Source organism: Bos indicus x Bos taurus, chromosome 13 (genome assembly GCF_003369695.1).
Source record: "Bos indicus x Bos taurus breed Angus x Brahman F1 hybrid chromosome 13, Bos_hybrid_MaternalHap_v2.0, whole genome shotgun sequence".
Lineage (NCBI taxonomy): Eukaryota > Metazoa > Chordata > Mammalia > Artiodactyla > Bovidae > Bos > Bos indicus x Bos taurus.
This window is the reverse complement of record NC_040088.1, coordinates 19,262,161-19,279,576: the sequence shown is the minus strand read 5'-3', so window position 1 is coordinate 19,279,576 and position 17,416 is coordinate 19,262,161. Positions and strand designations below refer to the sequence as shown.

Genomic DNA, 17,416 nt, shown 5'->3' with positions numbered 1-17,416 from the left:
AGGCTGGTTAAGCCCCTGGCCACATATCCCCTCCTCCCCCAACCTCAGGCTCCAGGCTTAGAGATGACTTTAACCCTGTGAAATCCCTTTGGGGTACAGCATCTGCCATACCACCTGTAGACAGGAGAGGGCAGCAGTGTGTTGGGAAACCACTCTGGAGCTTAAGAGAAGAGCTGGGAAGAGCAAGAGGTAGAGGGCTGCCCAGAATTTTGTGTGTGGGACTGGAAGAGGACCGTTTATACTAGGACCGTGTGCCTTTGGACTAGAACTATTTGCCATCACTTCATGGCAAATAGATGGGGAAACAATGGAAAAAGTGATAGACTTTATTTTCTTGGGCTCCAAAATCACTGCAGATGATGACTGCTGCCATGAAATTAAAAGACGCTTGCTCCTTGGAAGAAAAACTATGACCAACCAAGACAGCATATTAAAAAGCAGAGACATCACTTTGCCAACAAAGGTCCATCTAGTCAAAGCTATGACTTTTCCAGGAGTCATGTATGGATGTGAGAGTTGGACCATAAAGAAAACTGAACACTGAAGGATTGATGCTTTTCAACTATAGTGTTGGAGAAGACTCTTGAGAGTCCCTTGGACCACAAGGAGGTCAAACCAGTCAATCCTAAAGGAAATCAGTTCTGAATATTCATTGGAAGGACTGATGCTGAAGTTGAAACTCCAATACTTTGGCCACCTGTTGCAAAGAACTTACTCCTTAGAAAAGACCCTGATGCTGGGAAAGACTGAAGGCAGGAGGAGAAGGGGACGACAGAGGATGAGATGGTTGGATGGCATCACCGACTCAGTGAACATGAGTTTGAGCAAGCTCCAGGAGTTGGAGGTGGACAGGGAGGTCTGGCATACTGTAGTCCATGGGGTTGCAAAGAGTTGGACATGACTGAGTGACTGAACTGAACTGAACTGAATTTAGGATGTGCTGGGCATGAGATTAGTTGGACAAAGAACAAGAGAGCAGGTGGGAAGGGAGGCTGGGCCAGATGGGGTTCTTCGTAGGCTTCAGGAAGTGGGGGCTGCCTGCTTCCGGGCCTCAGAATCACTCTTGGATTTAAGTACTTGAGGATCCTTCCTGACTTGATGGCTGTTCTGTAAATGGATGGGTGGGAGTGGGCCCTTCTTGGTGGTGAGTACAGAGATGGAGGGTCCTGGCTGGTCCCTCCTTTCTGGAGTGGAAGGGATAGAGGGAAGCTGGAGGTATTTGAGCCCAGGTGTCTCTTGATGAAGTAAGAGACTGGGAAGGAAACAAGGGTGTGATTGATTCCTTCTATTTGCCTAGACTTTATTTCACAAGACTTAGCTTCAGCCAGATAAGGTGGTAAAAACTTCTGGAGGCAGGAGACCTAGGTTTGGCCCAAGTTACAGTCCTTTTTTCTGGGACTTTGTACAAAGTCCTCCCTTTCCCTGAGTCTATAATTTATGCAATGAAATGGGTTTGTTAGCAAAGACTTGAGGCGCCTCCTAGTCTTAATTTAATGAATCTTTGCATTTGAGGTCTGGATGGAAATTTGTGGAGGCAGGGAAAGTAAAGAACTCTCCTCAAGAGTGGAAGAAAATATGAGTTTCCTCAGGGTGGCGGTTAGTTCCCAGAGCGAAAGTGTGTCACCCGGAAAGGACCCTACTCCACCTGGCTTTTCCATTCGGTGGGGTGACAGGCTTGTGCAATCAGATCGCGGGGCGGCTCCTCGATGGGCCTGACCAAACTCCGTTTGTTCGTTAGCCCAGCTCTTTCCTGCTCATGCCCCGCCCTAACTCAACTCTGCATCTGTAACTCCAAGACCCCACCCCACCCTGGTCACTCCATGGTCCTGCCTCCTCTCCTGTCACACATCCAGCCTCGCCACTCCCGGTCACTCCACGGGCCCACCCTCTCGCCTGTCACGCCTGGCCCCTCCCCCTTCTGCTTTCCCGCTGAGGCTCCACCCCTTCCGCAAGTAAGCTCCGCCCCATGCCCCAAGCAATGCTCAACTTTGGCCAATGGGTTTCTTTGCTAGCCCTGGTCCCAACACCACCAGGCACGGCTCCGCCCCTCTGGGCCTCTCCCCCTTGCACCTGCCTAAGCCCCGCCCCCGCCACCAGGCCCCCGCCCCTTCTTAAGGCCCCGCCCCTCGGTTGGCCTGTTTTCCGCGCCTGGGCGCCGGCTGCTACCGCCAAGGCGGCTACTGTGTTCGGAACTTGAGGTGATGGGACTTCCCGAAGAGCGGAGCCGGAGCGGCAGCGGGAGCGGGGCCCGGGAGGAAGCTGGAGCCCGGAGCCCGACACGGAGCTGGTCTCCGCCGCCTGAGGTCAGCCGTTCGGCGCACGTCCCCTCGCTGCAGCGCTACCGCGAGCTGCACCGGCGCTCCTTGGAGGAGCCGAGAGGTGAGGCAGGGCCCGGGCGGGCCTGAGGGACGTCAGCTAGGAGAGAAGTGGGGGTTCACAGGAGGGGGAGGAATTGGGGGTGTTCCGTCGGGAAATGGAAGTTCCGTGAGGAGATGGAGGTTCCCTTGGGAAATTGGGGAGTCGGTAAGGAGATAAAGGTTCTGTGATGGAAGAATAGCGGTTCTTTAAGGAGATGGAAAAGGGGTTCTGGGAGGAGGGGGTTCTCTGAGGCGAAGGAGGAAATGTCGTTCTGTAGGAAATGAGCGTCTCCTAGGAGTTGGGGGGTTCGTTTGCGACTTGGGGGTTCGCAGGTTCTGTGAACGTCTGAAAGAGAGAAAATGTCCTGAAAAGAGAGTTTCTCATACGAAGAGTCGGGTTCTTAGGGGCCAGGAGCGCCTTGAAGGGAGGCGGGCCACGAAGAGAACTTTCTTTACCGCTTTTCAGCCCAGCTCAGCCCGTGCCTCCTGACAACTTTCGCCTGTGAGTTAGTCTCCACTGCTGAGGGGCACTCGAGTCCCATCCTGGCATCCCCAAGTTAGTAATGGAGATCTATTTTTAGTATTTCAGAAATCCCGATGGAAACTACCATGTAAAACTGAACAAGTCACTAAAATATCGCCTTTAAAATAAAAAAATTAGGGCTGGGATTGTAATAACTCCGTAATTCTGATAGGTAGTGCCATGTCTTTGAGACTCAAGCTGGGTAAGGGGATGTAGCTGAATTGGGAGGCGGCATGATGCTGGCAGTGGGACATGCATGAACAATCTGGATTTGATCTTGGCTCTGCCACTCATTTGCTCTTTGGTCTTGAGATTTTAAAACCTGTCTGAAATTCCTTTTCTTTATCTATAAAATAGAGGTAATAAGACCTGCCTCGAAGATTTGTTTGAGGGCTAAAATGAGTAGTAAGTGAAGTGTGCATTATAGAGTGCCTGATGCACAGCAGCGTTCACTAAATAGTGGTTAGTTTGATAACCATAAGAGCAATGTGGATGAAGCCACTATTGAGTAAGCAAGATAAGATTAAATCAGGTGTAGAGCTGTTGATTGCTGCAGGCAATGTCCACGTTTTAGTGCTCAGACCTCTTTTTTTTTTTTAGGTGTTCTTATAGATATTTGTTGACTAAATTTGTCTATGTAGACCACCCCTTAGACAAATATTACACTTAATCTTTTAGTTGACTCTTGTGGCTGGTAATTCTTTCCTTGTCAAGTTCCTACTCTTTAAAAAGATTTCATAGTAGGCTTCCTTTAATAGGGAAATGAGCCAATATCTTTAAATAAAAACACAATCACATGGAAGTTTCATAAAATACAACACACACCTGTATCCACCAACTATCCTAGGATTCTGACTTCTTGGGATAGCACTGAATTTTTGTTGGAATTCTCTAGGAATAAAATATAAAGGCCAATTCATATACTGGCTCTAAAGCAATATCATCATATCTTCATCTTTCCAATGGAGACTTCCTAGTTGGCTCTTAGAGAGGTGATCTTATCTATAGACTCACTTCCTAATCAGAGTTCACTTTCAGATTAGATAACCCCAGCTTGTTTCTTTTTCTTTCTTTCTTTTTAAAATTGAAGTATAGTTGATTTATAATGTGTTTGTTTCAGGTATACAGTTCAAAGTAGTTCAGTTATTTACACATATGTCCATATTCTGGAGAAGGCAATGGCACCCCATTCCAGTACTCTTGCCTGGAAAATCCCATGGATGGAGGAGCCTGGAGGGCTGCAGTCCATGGAGTCGCTAGGAGTCAGACATGACTGAGCAACTTCACTTTCACTTTTCACTTTCATGCATTGGAGAAGGAAATGGCAACCCACTCCAGTGTTCTTGCCTGGAGAATCCCAGGGACGGCGGAGCCTGGTGGGCTGCCGTCTATGGGGTCACACAGAGTTGGACACGACTGAAGTGACTTAGCAGCAGCATGTCCATATTCAGACTCTTTTCCCTTATAGGTTATTACAAAACAGAGTATAGTCCCCTGTGCTATACAGTAGGTTCTTGTTGGTTATCTATTTTATATATACTAATGTGTGTGTGTGTGTGTGTGTGTGTGTGTGTGTGTGCATGTGCTAAGTTGCTTCAGTTGTGTCTGACTCTGTGACCCTATGGACTATAGCCTGCCAGGTTCCTCTGTCCATGGGATATTCCAGAATACTGGAATGGGTTGCCATTTCCTCCTGCAGGAGATCTTCCTGACCCAGGGATTGAAGCTGCATCTCTTGCATCTACTGTATTGGCAGGCGGGTTCTTTACCACTAGAGCTACCTGGGAAGCCCAGTACTGTGTATGTGTTAACCCCAAACTTCTAATTTATCCCTCCCCTCCTACCTCAGGCCTCTTTTCACTTCTCTTCCCTCTCTATATTTTTTCCTGTCATGAGTTCATGTTTCCCATGTTTTCGTTTTTTTAAATTAAGGTAACATTATTTAAGCTCCCTGTATACAATATTGTATTTCTACTTCTGTGTACTCTATGGTGTGATCACCACCAAAAATTTAGTTTCCACCCATCACCATACAGTTACCCTCTTTACTCATTTTACCCTCCCCACTTCACCTCTGGTAACCAGTAATCTGTTCTCTGTATGTGTGTTTGTTTTGTTTAGTTTGGTTGTTCATTTATTTTGTTTTTTACATTGCACATATGAGTGAAAGCATATGGTATTTGTCTTTGACTCTGTCTGAAATTGTAAGTTTTCATTCTTTTATGGTTGAGTAATATTCATATTACTTCCCTGATGGCTCAGACAATAAAGAATCTGCCTGCAATGCAGGAGACCCAGGTTCAATATCCAGGTCAGGAAGATCCTCTGGAGAAGGGAATGGCAACCCACTCCAGTATTCCTGCCTGTAGAATCCTTTGGACAGAAGAGTTTGGTGGACTACAGTCCATAGGGTCACAGAGAGTTGGAGACTTGGAGACTGACACTTTTTTGACTTTAATATTTGTATATCTATATGCTGCTGCTGCTAAGTCACTTCAGTTGTGTCCGACTCTGTGCGACCCCATAGATGGCAGCCCACCAGGCTCCCTGGTCCCTGGGATTCTCCAGGCAAGAACACTGGAGTGGGTTGCCATTTCCTTCTCCAATGCAGAAAAGTGAAAGTGAAGTTGCTCAGTCGTGTCCGACTCCTAGCAACCCCATGGACTTGCAGCCTACCAGGCTCCTCCGTCCATGGGATTTTCCAGGCAAGAGTACTGGAGTGGGGTGCCATTGCCTTCTCCGTATATCTATATAGGTAAATACGTATCTCTATATATCACATCTTCTTTATCATTCATTTATCAGTGGACACTTAGGTTACTTCCATGTCTTGGCTATTCACTGTAAACATAATAAACATAGGAGTGCATATATCTTTTCAAAATAGTGTTTCTGTTTTCTTGAGAAAAATACTCAGAAGTGGAATTGCTGGATCATCTAATAGTCCTGTTCTTAATTTTTTGAGAAATTGCTATACTCCAAAGTGGCTGCAACAGTATGCATTCCCAACAAAAATGTATGAAGGCTTCATCTCTTCACATCTTTTTCAACACTTGTTTCTTGCCTTTTTGATAATAGCCATTCAGACATGTGTGAGGTGATATACCATTGTGGCTTTGACTTGCATTTTCCTAATAACAAGTAGTACTGAACATCTTTTCATGTATCTGTTGGCTATCAGTATGTCTTTGGAAAAATGTCTATTCAGCACCTCTGATCACTTTTTAATTGGGTTACTTGTTATTTTGTTGTTGAGTTGTATGCGTTCTTTATGTATTTTGAATGCTAACCCTTTATCCGATATATGATTTGCAAATACCTTCTCCCCAATGATGAGCTGTTACTGTCACAGTAACTCTTTTTGTGTATACTTAGCTTTGTATCCAGGATCTCACTTATGCTCTAGTCTCAAATTGCATAGGCCTGTAGAGCATTTTATTCACATATCATGATGTTATACCGTATTTAACATTACTGTGAGTCAGATTTACCAATTTTCCCTTCCAAATCTGCTCTTCTTCCTAATGTTCTAATCCCTGCCAGTGGCACTATCCCAAATCTTATCTATCTGTATATCTTATTTATTTATATGTTGCTAACTGCTTGCTGGGCACAAATTCTGTTTGTTTGATGTAGAGACTATTATCCCCATTTTTCAGAAAAGGAAACTGACACTTAGAGAGGTTAACTAAATTGAACAATGTCACAGAGGTACTTAGCGGTGGAGCTGAGATTTGAACCAACATAGTTTTGACTGCAGAATCTATACTCCCAGTAGCTATGCTAGGCCTCTTCCCTGATCCACAGTCTGCCTGTTATGAAATTCTATCAAATACTCTTTCCACATATCTCTTAGGTTATCTTTTCTTCCATTTCCATAGACCCTTTTAATTCAAGGGAGCAGCCTTCTAATTGGTTCTCTCTCCCCTAGTCTCACTCATCTCCATATTTCTGGTATATTTAGAATTATCTAAACACTATTGGACTGATATGGAAATAGTGCTTTCATATGTCACTTCAAAAACTTTCAATAGTTCCCTATTTCCTACAGTTTAAAGTGAAAATTCTGCCTTTCTTTCAGAATCTCTGGATAACTAGCCTACCCCACCTTTCTATTCTTATCTTCTGATACTCCCTACCACATGCCCCTCATTCTACAACAGACCATTCTTGTTGATATGCTGTATACACAAAAGTCCCTTTCCCATCACCATGGCTTTGCCCATTCCCTTCTGTTCCTCTCTACCTAATCAAACTTCACCAGTTCCACAGAGCATTTCCTGATCATGCCAGTCCATTATTACCTTTTCTAAACTTCAGTACTTAGAACATGTGCCGAAGAACCATCCAGAATTCAACAGCTCCACCATAAAAAAAATAAAAGCAAGAACTAAATGATTATGTATTTCCCTGATATTCCAGTGGTTAAGATTCCATGCTTCCACTGTAGGGGGCATGAGTTCGATCCCTGGTCATGGAACCACACTGCCTGTGGCCTGGCGGGCCAGAAAACAAAACAAAACTAAGTGATTATAAAACTCAGATTTCTTCACTTCTTGTTGATAGACATAAATGTGGTTCATATATGGTTTTACATAATCTGTGCCTACTACTGTCACTTAAAATGTATTTTTTTGAGTATACACATATTAAATGTAGTTATAACAACATGGAACTTAGAGTTAGATCTTATTTTTTATTCAGGTTACTAGCTGTGTGATTCTTGGGAGAGTTTCCTATGTGTCCTGAGCTTCAGTTTTCTCATGTATTAAAATCAAGATCATCAGAGGGCCATATAAAAATTAAATGAGATTAGCTCAATCCTTGGACATTAATGGCATTCATTAAAATGCCAGTTCCCATTTGTTCTCTCATTAATGGCCATTTAGTACCCTATTGTATCACTACCATTAAAGAGATTTCATCTCTTTAGTTTTCATCGATTTTTTCATTGTTGAGCGTTAGGGTCGTTTCTAGTTTTACTGTTATAAATGGTGTTAGTATAAACATCTCTTGAGTAATCACTTTTTTCCCCTGTGGTATTATTTTCTTAGGGTGTGTTTACCCAAAGTTAGCAGTTGAAAGAATATAAAACATTTTATGACTCTTGTCATGCATTGCCCTGCTGTTCAGTAACATTGTGCTAATTTCTTACAATGCTGTTATCATATAACAGATCGGTTTTCTAGGGTCACTTGGGCATTGAGTTCAATATTTTCTTAGTCTTTGCTGGTCTCAGAGGCATATAATGGCACCTTGGGGTTGATTTGATTTGGATTTCTTTAATTCATTGCAAGTTGTATAGAAAGAAAAGAAAGTGAAGTCACTCAGTCGTGTCTGACTCTTTGTGACCCAATGGACTATAGCCTGCTGGGTTCCTCCATCCATTGGACTTTCCAGGCAAGAATACTGGAGTGGGTTGCCAATTCCTTCTCCAGGGGAATCTTCCCGACCCAGGGATCGAACCCAGGTTTCCTGCATTGTAGGCAGACTCTTTACTGCCTGAGCCACCAGGGAATCTGGTGGCAAGATGTATACCCTGTGATTTAGCTTTCAGTATATTCTGTCTTGTATACTCAAAAATGTTTTATGTTTTAGTCTCATTGTTGCCAAAATCTTGTCTCTCTGTGTACCAATGCCAAACAGAAATACGGAGACAGAGTTATGGAGGAGAAGGAAAGAATAGCTTTATTACTTTGCCAGGCAGAGGGGGAACACAGTAGGCTAGTGCCTCAAGAACTATGCCTCCTCCCTGGTGAGAAGGGAAAGGTTATATAGTCAGGCAGGAGTATGTGATAAGGATCAAGGTAATAACAGTCTTGTATTCTTTCTTCTGCAAAGTTCAAAAGGGTGGGGTTCCTGACAAGATTGGATGTGTGGAGGGTCTTAGGTGGTCCAGTGTCCTAACCTTGATGAGCCTCTCTGGTCCTTTAATCTTGCTGTTTTACTGCTGTTCCTCCTTTGATGAGCAACTATGATGCCTTTTGGAACTGAGAGGTCATGGAGGCTGGATTCTTGCCTATAAGAAATGGGGGACAAACAGGCCTCTGTGCCCAGGAGTCCCACGGGGCCCTGCTCAACATCATTATCTCTATAATCAGACTGTATAAACTAAATCATCCAACTTGAACAAGTCACTTTACTTCTATAAATTTGATTTCTTGATATCAGTAAAATGAGAGGCCGATAACCTCTAAATTTCCTTCCATTGTTATGGTTCTGAGTGTCTCTCTCTCTCCTCTAGCTTGTGATCCAGTACTTAGACTATCCTAGGTGTTCTGCAACAGCATGTTTAACCTGTTGAGTACCTTTTCTCCAGAGTAACCAGGCAAATGTTTCAATATTGTAAGTCTTCTCTGGTTAAAACTGTACAATGACTTTCCATTGCTCTTAGAAACAGAAACTGTTAGTTGCTCAGTCATGTCCGACTCTTTGTAATGCCATGAGCTGTAGCCTGCCAGACTGCTCTGTCCATGGGATTTTCCAGGCAAGAATACTGGAACAGGTTGCTGTTTCCTTCTCCAGAGGATATTCCTGACCCAGGGATCAAACCCAGGTCTCCTGCATTGCAGGCAGATTATTCACCATCTGAGCCATCAAGGAAGCCTGTCGCTCTTAGGCTCAAATTCTCTATGCTTAGAAGGATTGCATGTTATCTGCCCAGTTTATGCCTTAATTTCTGCTATTCTTTCTCTTATTCTCAGTGCTTCAGCTTGAGGGAGTTCCTCTTAACGTATACCCATGGTTCTTTTCTGTCCCATAGTAATGTTTTTCCTGGTGGGAGAGTGGAGAAAAACTCGTATTCATCTTTCAGACTTTAGCAACAATGTCTTCCTCAGGGCAGTTCAAATCTTGACTTAGTAAATGTATAAGTAGATATCACTAAGTCATGTCCGACTCTTTGCAACCTCATAGATTGTAGTCCGCCAGGTTCCTCTCTCCATGGGATTCCCCAGTCAAGAATACAGGAGTGGGTTGCCATGCCTTCCTCCATGGGATCTTCCTGATTCAGGGATTGAACTTGGGTCTTGTGCTTTTCAGGCAGATTCTTTACCCACTGACCCACCTTGGGCAAATTATTTAGCCTCTCTGAGCCTTGATTTTCAAACCAATAAAATAAGAATGAAAAACCCTACCTCCTACGGTTGTGGTAAGAACTAAATGAGATAATGCATTTAAAGAGTTTAAAAGCCACATCTGGTACTTAGCAAGTAACACTTGGGCAAATAGTAGTAGGAGAAAGAGATGCTCATTAAGTAATTGCTGAGAGTGAATGAACAAATTTTTCCTTGTCATGGGAGGCTCTGTGGGTAAAAGATCTCTTCCTTTCATTAATTAATTCATTGGAAAAGTTACTGATTAACTACAATGTACTAGGCATTGTGATAGGCACTGGTTGCAGTTTGAATAGATGGTGAAAAATGGAGTGGATATTTTGAGAAGGGAGGGAAGAAACTTGAGTCAAGATTCAGCCCATGGGAGTAAAGATGGTTTAAGAGTGTGGTGGGTGTTAAGATTTGAGAGGTAGAAGAGGGACCCAGGTGATAGGTTCTAGAGTACAGGGCAGAGAAATTGTGACTTGGTGCTATGCATAGAATGGTAAGCCATCTGAGGATAAGTGTGCCTCAGAAGCTAAATGATGTCTGGGCTTCCTTTTCTGTTGTAGAGTTTTGGGGAGACATTGCCAAGGAATTTTACTGGAAGACCCCATGTCCTGGTCCATTCCTTCAGTACAACTTTGATGTGACTAAAGGGAAAATCTTCATTGAATGGATGAAAGGAGCAACTACCAACATCTGCTACAACGTACTGGATCGAATTGTCCATGAGAAAAAACTTGGCGATAAAGTTGCTTTTTACTGGTAAAAACACCTATCTTATAGCCTGTGGCAGATAAAAAGTCACCCTGACATTTATATAGCATTTTATAGTTCACAAAGTACCTTAAAAATCCATGCATTTGATGCTTACAACAACCCAGAAGAATAAGCAAAGTATCATTAACTTAATGTCTCAGGTGAGGAAAAATACCTCAAGTTAAATGACTTCCCTAAAATCATGTAACTAGTATGTGACAGAACTGACATTCAAAATCAAGTGTCCTGACTTCTAGTCTAGTGTTTTCAACTTGTAGTTGGAAAGAACAATGTGAGGGGGTAAATGGAAGTAAAAAGGACTATGTTGTTTTCTTATTCTTGCTTTGGGAGAAAAGTGGATTGTGGATTTTTCGCTGCCACCACCACTGTTATCATCATTACCTTTGATTGAGCTATATGCCAGATGCTGTGCTCAAGTGCTTCACACATATTATCCTATTTGATGCTCACAACAACTAAAAATATATTATTTATTTTCCTCGTTTTACATATGTGAAAATGAAATTCTGAGATGTAAATAGATGACTTATTTGAAGTTATACAGCTAGTAAGAAGGACTGATATTCACATCCTGGTAGCACAGTTCCAGAGTTTTACTCTTAACCATGACATTATACTATCCTTCTAATTTCTTATACTAGCCTCTCAACAGCTTTGCAAATTAGGTATTCTTAGCCCAATTTTATAGCTGAAGAAATGAAGCATGCATCTCTGCTTCATAGTGAATAAGCTCATAGAGTGAGTAACTGGTGGAGCCAGGGTTCAAACCCAAGTCTGTCTGATTCCTTGTTTTTAACACTCAGCCATGCTGACTCCTCCACTGAAACTAAAACCCCGTCTTCCTAGCAACATAGCTTAGAGGAGATGTTACTAAACTGAACCTGAAATAGGACCTTGAAGTTCCAGTTATTGGGGTGTTTCTGCCACCAACCATAAGCACTTTGAGAATTAATCTGTTTCTTTTTTAAATCAGCCAGTAGGAGCATATTGGTATTTCACGGATGCGTTAAATTTGTAGTCAGTAAAACGTTGCCCAGTTTGTGTGATATATTAAGAAAAACCCTCACCTGAGAGATAGGAAATTCAGTTTCTCACTTTAACTCTGCCATCCACTTTCCATGTAACCATAGGCAAGGCATTTAACTCTCTGAGAGTCAATTTCCTTGTCCATAAAATGGGGGTAATATTAAATCCCACCCTTGCCCTATAACTGGATTGTTAGGAGAATCAAATATGATTTTGTAAAAGTATTTATTGGGAAACACTGTACAAATGTGAGTGATCTGTTACCACATTACCATTGCTCAGGTTGGGGTCACTTTGCCACTGAAATTCACAGTCCATTATGCCTGTTGAGACTTTGTTTAGCTCCTGCCATGAGACTTTATGCTTGAGCTCCAGCTGACACTTGGGCCCATCTCCTAGGTTCCTCAGAGATCAGAAAACCTTTAAAGATCTGGATAGGAGATACTTTGTCTGAATTTGTTCCCTGGTTTGAAATCAAGTGCATGATGAAAGACTGGAAAGGCACAAGCCAGAATTGTTTATTCAATGGATATTGCTGCAGAATCCTTGAGGCCCTTCTTTCTAGTTTCCCTACCATCTGTACTTGACTAGAGCCTGTCTTTCCACATATGTAAAATGAAAGGAGTAGATTAGATCAGTGTTTTCCCAAGAATGCTTTTGAAACCACTAATTACTAGACATATTAGCAGGAACTTTTTTTTTTTTTTTTTCCGAGCAGAAGCTTCTTGATTCATGAAAAAAAAACAGACTGAGAAGCACTGTATAATAAATTACGTTTCCAGGATTTTCATTGTGTATTGATACAGTAAAGGCTCCAAAAAGTCCTACAGTAAAGATACCTGATTCATTTTAACATGGGATTTCTAAAGTTTATTTGAGCCCCAAACATTTTTTATAGCATGCGATTAACATCACAAGAAGCAGTATTCCATGGAACACTGATTTATGAAGCACTTGATGTATAATCTCTACATTTACTTCTCATGCAAAATTCTGTAACTCTGTAACAAGACATTTTCACTCCATTTTTACATTGGTCAGTCAACCAATAAGAATTTTAAAGATATTGAGTACTCAGCCCTGAGTGTTATGGTACAGGGGTAAGAAGAATGGGAGACAAGTACCACATGGGCCATTATTATTCAAGTCTCAATCTACAAATAAATCACATTTGTTAAAAGAAAGTAAAGTGCAAATATCCCAGATATTTGTTTACTTCCCTTTTTTACCTCTATATTTTAAAATAATATGCTTACACTGCAATTTCTTTTGTTTTTGAAGAAAGCATTGACTTCCTTTTATGGTAAATGAGAATTCAGTTCTTATATACTACTCCAACTTCTTTCTCTTAATCTCAACATAATTATACCTCTATTTTTTAGTTAATTTAAAATCAATGCTTATTTTAGAATAATATATGATTGTATTTCCTTTTATATAAAGATTTTTGTTTTCAAAGAAGTTAAAAATCGCCTAAAATTTTCTTATACTATTTGCCTTTATCATATACTCAATATTTTTCAAACTATCATATAATTTATTCTGTGAAGTTCTCTTTTTCCCCTTGGTCCTAGAGCCTACCTTCTTTCTGCTCTAATTTTTATTAATGTTTTTAAAGTGACATCTTTTCAGTGATTTGCTCCAGTTGATACACTTCTTATGGAGCGATAGTATGACTTTCTTTTCAGCCTAGACATTTAGATAACTCAAGTGGCTTTCTTTTCTTTTTTCTGAGCAAACTCCTGGAAATAGTGAAGGACAGGGAAATCTGGAGTGCTGCAGTCCAAGAGGTCACAGAGAGTTGGACACAACTTAGAACTGAACAGCAACAGCATAGTGGCATTAGAAAATCACATTTAGGGCAGATCTTATATACAAACTGAAGTAAGCCACTAACAAAGTGCTTCAGTTAGCCAAGATAGAACACTATTAAGAAGAATTTGCCTTTTAACTTTTGACTTGACACATGGTAAATATTCATGGAAGAATAGTATTTTTAGAATTTGAAGTGATTGTTTTATTAGAATCCATCTAGGCCAACTGTCCTTACAGATGTAAAGGGTTTATGCAGGGATCAATTTATTCAATAAATACTTATTAAGGACTTACTATGTACCAGGCAGTATTCTGAACAAACAAACAAACTCTCTACCCTCTTGGAGGTTATATTCCAGCTTAAGGAGACAGACAAACAAATCAATAAATATAAGACAGGTAGTGATAAGTGCTGTAGAAAAATACAAAGCAGTTTAAGGAAAAAGGAATGACAGTGAAAAATGGGGATTGATATTGGCAGCCCTCTCTGATCAAGGTGACATTTGAGACGCAATATGAAGGAAATGCAGAATGTCATGCATATAGTTGGTTGGGAAAGGAAACTATTCCAGGTACATGGAAGAGTAAGTGTAGAGGCCCTGGGACAGGAGTGTTTTGCTACCTAGTGTGTTTGAATACTAGCTAGGAACTTAGCGTAGCTGAAGCAGTATTAGTTAGAAAAACAGAGTGATACGGAATGAGGTCAGCAGGACACTAGATTGTATAGATTGAAAGATTTGGGTTTTTTTTTTTTCCACAGTGAAATGGGGAACCACTGGAAAATCTTGAGCGTAGAAGTGACAGTGATTTGACTTATGTTTAGAACCTGTCTTTATGTTGAGAATAGACCGTTGAAGGGCAAGATTAGAAGCATGGAGACTTATGAGGCTATTATAGAAATCCATGTGAACAATGATAGTGATTGAAGGTGCTTCAGTTCAGTTCAGTCGCTCAGTTGTGTCCGACTCTTTGTGACCCCATGAATCGCAGCACGCCAGGCCTCCCTGTCCATCACCAACTCCCGGAGTTCACTCAGACTCACGTCCATCGAGTCGGTAATGCCATCCAGCCATCTCATCCTCTGTCGTCCTCTTCTCCTCCTGCCCCCAATCCTTCTCAGCATCAGAGTCTTTTCCAGTGAGTCAACTCTTCACATGAAGTGGCCAAAGTACTGGAATTTCAGCTTTAGCATCATTCCTTCCAAAGAACACCCAGGGCTGATCTCCTTCAGAATGGACTGGTTGGATCTCCTTGCAGTCCAAGGGACTCCCAAGAGTCTTCTCCAACACCACAGTTCAAAAGCATCAATTCTTCAGCACTCAGCTTTCTTCACAGTCCAACTCTCACATCCATACATAACCACTGGCAAAACCATAGCTTTGACTAGACGGACCTTTGTTGGCAAAGTAATGTCTCTGCTTTTGAATATGCTATCTAGGTTGGTCATAACTTTCCTTCCAAGGAGTAAGCGTCTTTTAATTTCATGGCTGCAGTCACCATCTGCAGTGATTTTGGAGCCCCCAAAAATAAAGTCTGACACTGTCTCCACTGTTTCCCCATCTATTTCCCATGAAGTGATGGGACCAGATGCCATGATCTTCGTTTTCTGAATGTTGAGTTTTAAATCAACCTTTTCACTCTCCTCTTTCACTTTCATCAAGAGGCTTCTTAGTTCCTTTCTGCCATAAGGGTGGTGTCATCTGAATATCTGAGGTTATTGATATTTCTCCTGGAAATCTTGATTCCAGCTTGTGCTTCTTCCAGAAGGTGCTTAGAAATGGTCAAAATCTGGATCTATTTTGAGTGAAGAGCCCATGGAATTTGCTGACTTGAATTGGATGTAAGGTGTGAAAGAAAAGGGAATCAAGATTGTATTCAACAGTGGTGAGGTCCAGGACTAGGACATCTTGACCATTTTTGGACACCTATGAAAAGATTTTATGCAGGGGAGTGATGTCACAGCTGGGCTCAAGAAGATTAATCTGGATTCATATGGAAGTGAGAATATAAAGGCAGAGAGCTGAGAGTTTTGTTATTCAAGGTAGAGATGCCTAAACTGGGATATTGGTTGTGGGAATGGAATTGAACAATAAAATTATACAGAAATTTAGAGGAGAGAAACCGATATAGGTAACTGGTTGTGTAGATGTAGGAGAGACAGGCAAAGAAAGTGAGAGAAGAGTCAATTGTTCCCTCAGTCTTTATAGCACTTTACCTTTTTCAAAGGCACATGGTCATCTGATCCAAAAGCTAAATTTACCCTCTAGACAAGACTATGGTTTCAACCTCTCTTATACTTTCTTCCCCCTACCATGACAGGTAGGGGTGTTGGTGGGGATTTATGTGTATATGTATGTGAAAGAAATCAGTGACAAAATTATTAGAACAGTCATTCACAGAGAGATAGTCAGTGAGGGACATTAGAGGTAGCTTTGGGAGTGGGGCCTGACTAGTTAAAGGGATAATGGCAAACAATGAGAAATTGGAGGATTAAGTAAAGGGTTTCTGAGGAGAGGGTAGAAAGAGTGGTTGGTGATTGTTTTTCGAGTGATTTATACAAGCTGCTCAGTCTCTAGGTTATTCCAGGAGAGGACCCCAATCTCTCAAGCCCCCAGAATTTGGTTTAGTCCATTCCTTCTACTTTTTGCTTTGGATTGCCTCTGGCTATCATTGTCTCTGAACCATCTCCTACCTCAGTCTCAACTGAAGTCTCTTTCCACAGGCTCTGGCTATTTTTCAATGCTTCCTTAGAAACTTCTGAGAAGCAGGTGTCTTTAAGAGTGATCTCAGGGCAGAGGCTCTGCTTTCAGGATCCCTTTATGTTCCCGAATATGAATTCGAAAGTATGCTATTTAGAGCTCTCCAGATCCTGGTGGGGTATGAGTGAGTGTGTGTACTTGAGGAGATGGGGATGGTTGAAAAGAGGAGATGAGCCCATGGTCTGACAAGGAGAAGACTGACTGTCAAGGTGACATGGAAAACTACAGCTCTAAAGTGTGTTGTCTTAGCATTCATGTCCAGGGACTCTATTCATTATCTAGGTCTGTGTCCTGGAGTTCATTTCAGTGATATTGGAATGGACAGACTTTTTTGTCCTCTATATCTTCACTAGTTTCACAATAGTGTATTTACTTATTAAAATATACCATTTGACCCTTGAACAATGTGAGTTTAAACTGCATGGGTCCACCTACAATGCAAATATTTTTCAACAGTAAGTTCTACAGTACTGCATGGTCTGTGGTTGATTGAATCAGCAGATACGGAGGAATCAAGGATATGGAGAGGCAACTGTAAGTTATAAGCAGATTAACCCCCATGTTGTTCAAGGGTCAACTGTACTTGCTAAGGAAAAACATTCATTGAGAAGGAATATGGCCTCAGACCATTCCCTTCCTCTCTCTGGGCCTTCCCTTTGTGAGAGTGATGGGAGGTGAACTACTGATACTCTGCAACGCCCCTTCCTGCACTGATGTGTCAGGATTCTACGAGTGTTTGAAGAGGAAGTGGTTCTTAGAAGGTCTGTTGCACCGTGTAGTGGCTGTTTGGTGACTCAGTAGGCAGGCTGGTCTTCTGTTGATACGGTGAAGAAAAGGAGGATTTTAGAAGGTTTGGGGTGAAGAGGCTGAGGAAGAGTCTACTCCCCTTGCCTGGTAACATGAACACTTTAGCACAAATACTTTAAACTAATGGGAGATATGTGGGGAAATAACTATGCTGGGAACAGTCTTTCTCCACTTGAATCAGATGGGCAGATTGTGGAGGAGGGCAGGGGTATTTCATGTTTAAGGTGTATTGTTAATTTTCTTCTCTTACTT

At 41.8% G+C, this 17,416-nt stretch overlaps 1 protein-coding gene across 2 annotated transcripts in view; it reads left to right on the top strand.

Annotated features, from left to right (window-relative positions):
• The first annotated feature begins 2,145 nt into the window (after nucleotides 1-2,145).
• Nucleotides 2,146-17,416, top strand: part of ACSS2 (acyl-CoA synthetase short chain family member 2) — a 46,798-nt gene continuing 31,527 nt past the window's right edge. Inside the window, exons 1-2 of one of the 2 annotated variants that reach the window (XM_027558730.1) lie at nucleotides 2,146-2,379; nucleotides 10,547-10,742. In XM_027558730.1, coding sequence (XP_027414531.1) covers nucleotides 2,202-2,379; nucleotides 10,547-10,742 — 374 coding nt within the window. In that variant the 5' untranslated portion in view covers nucleotides 2,146-2,201. The remainder of the gene's footprint in view (nucleotides 2,380-10,546; nucleotides 10,743-17,416) is intronic. The other variant, XM_027558731.1, reaches the window with a different exon arrangement.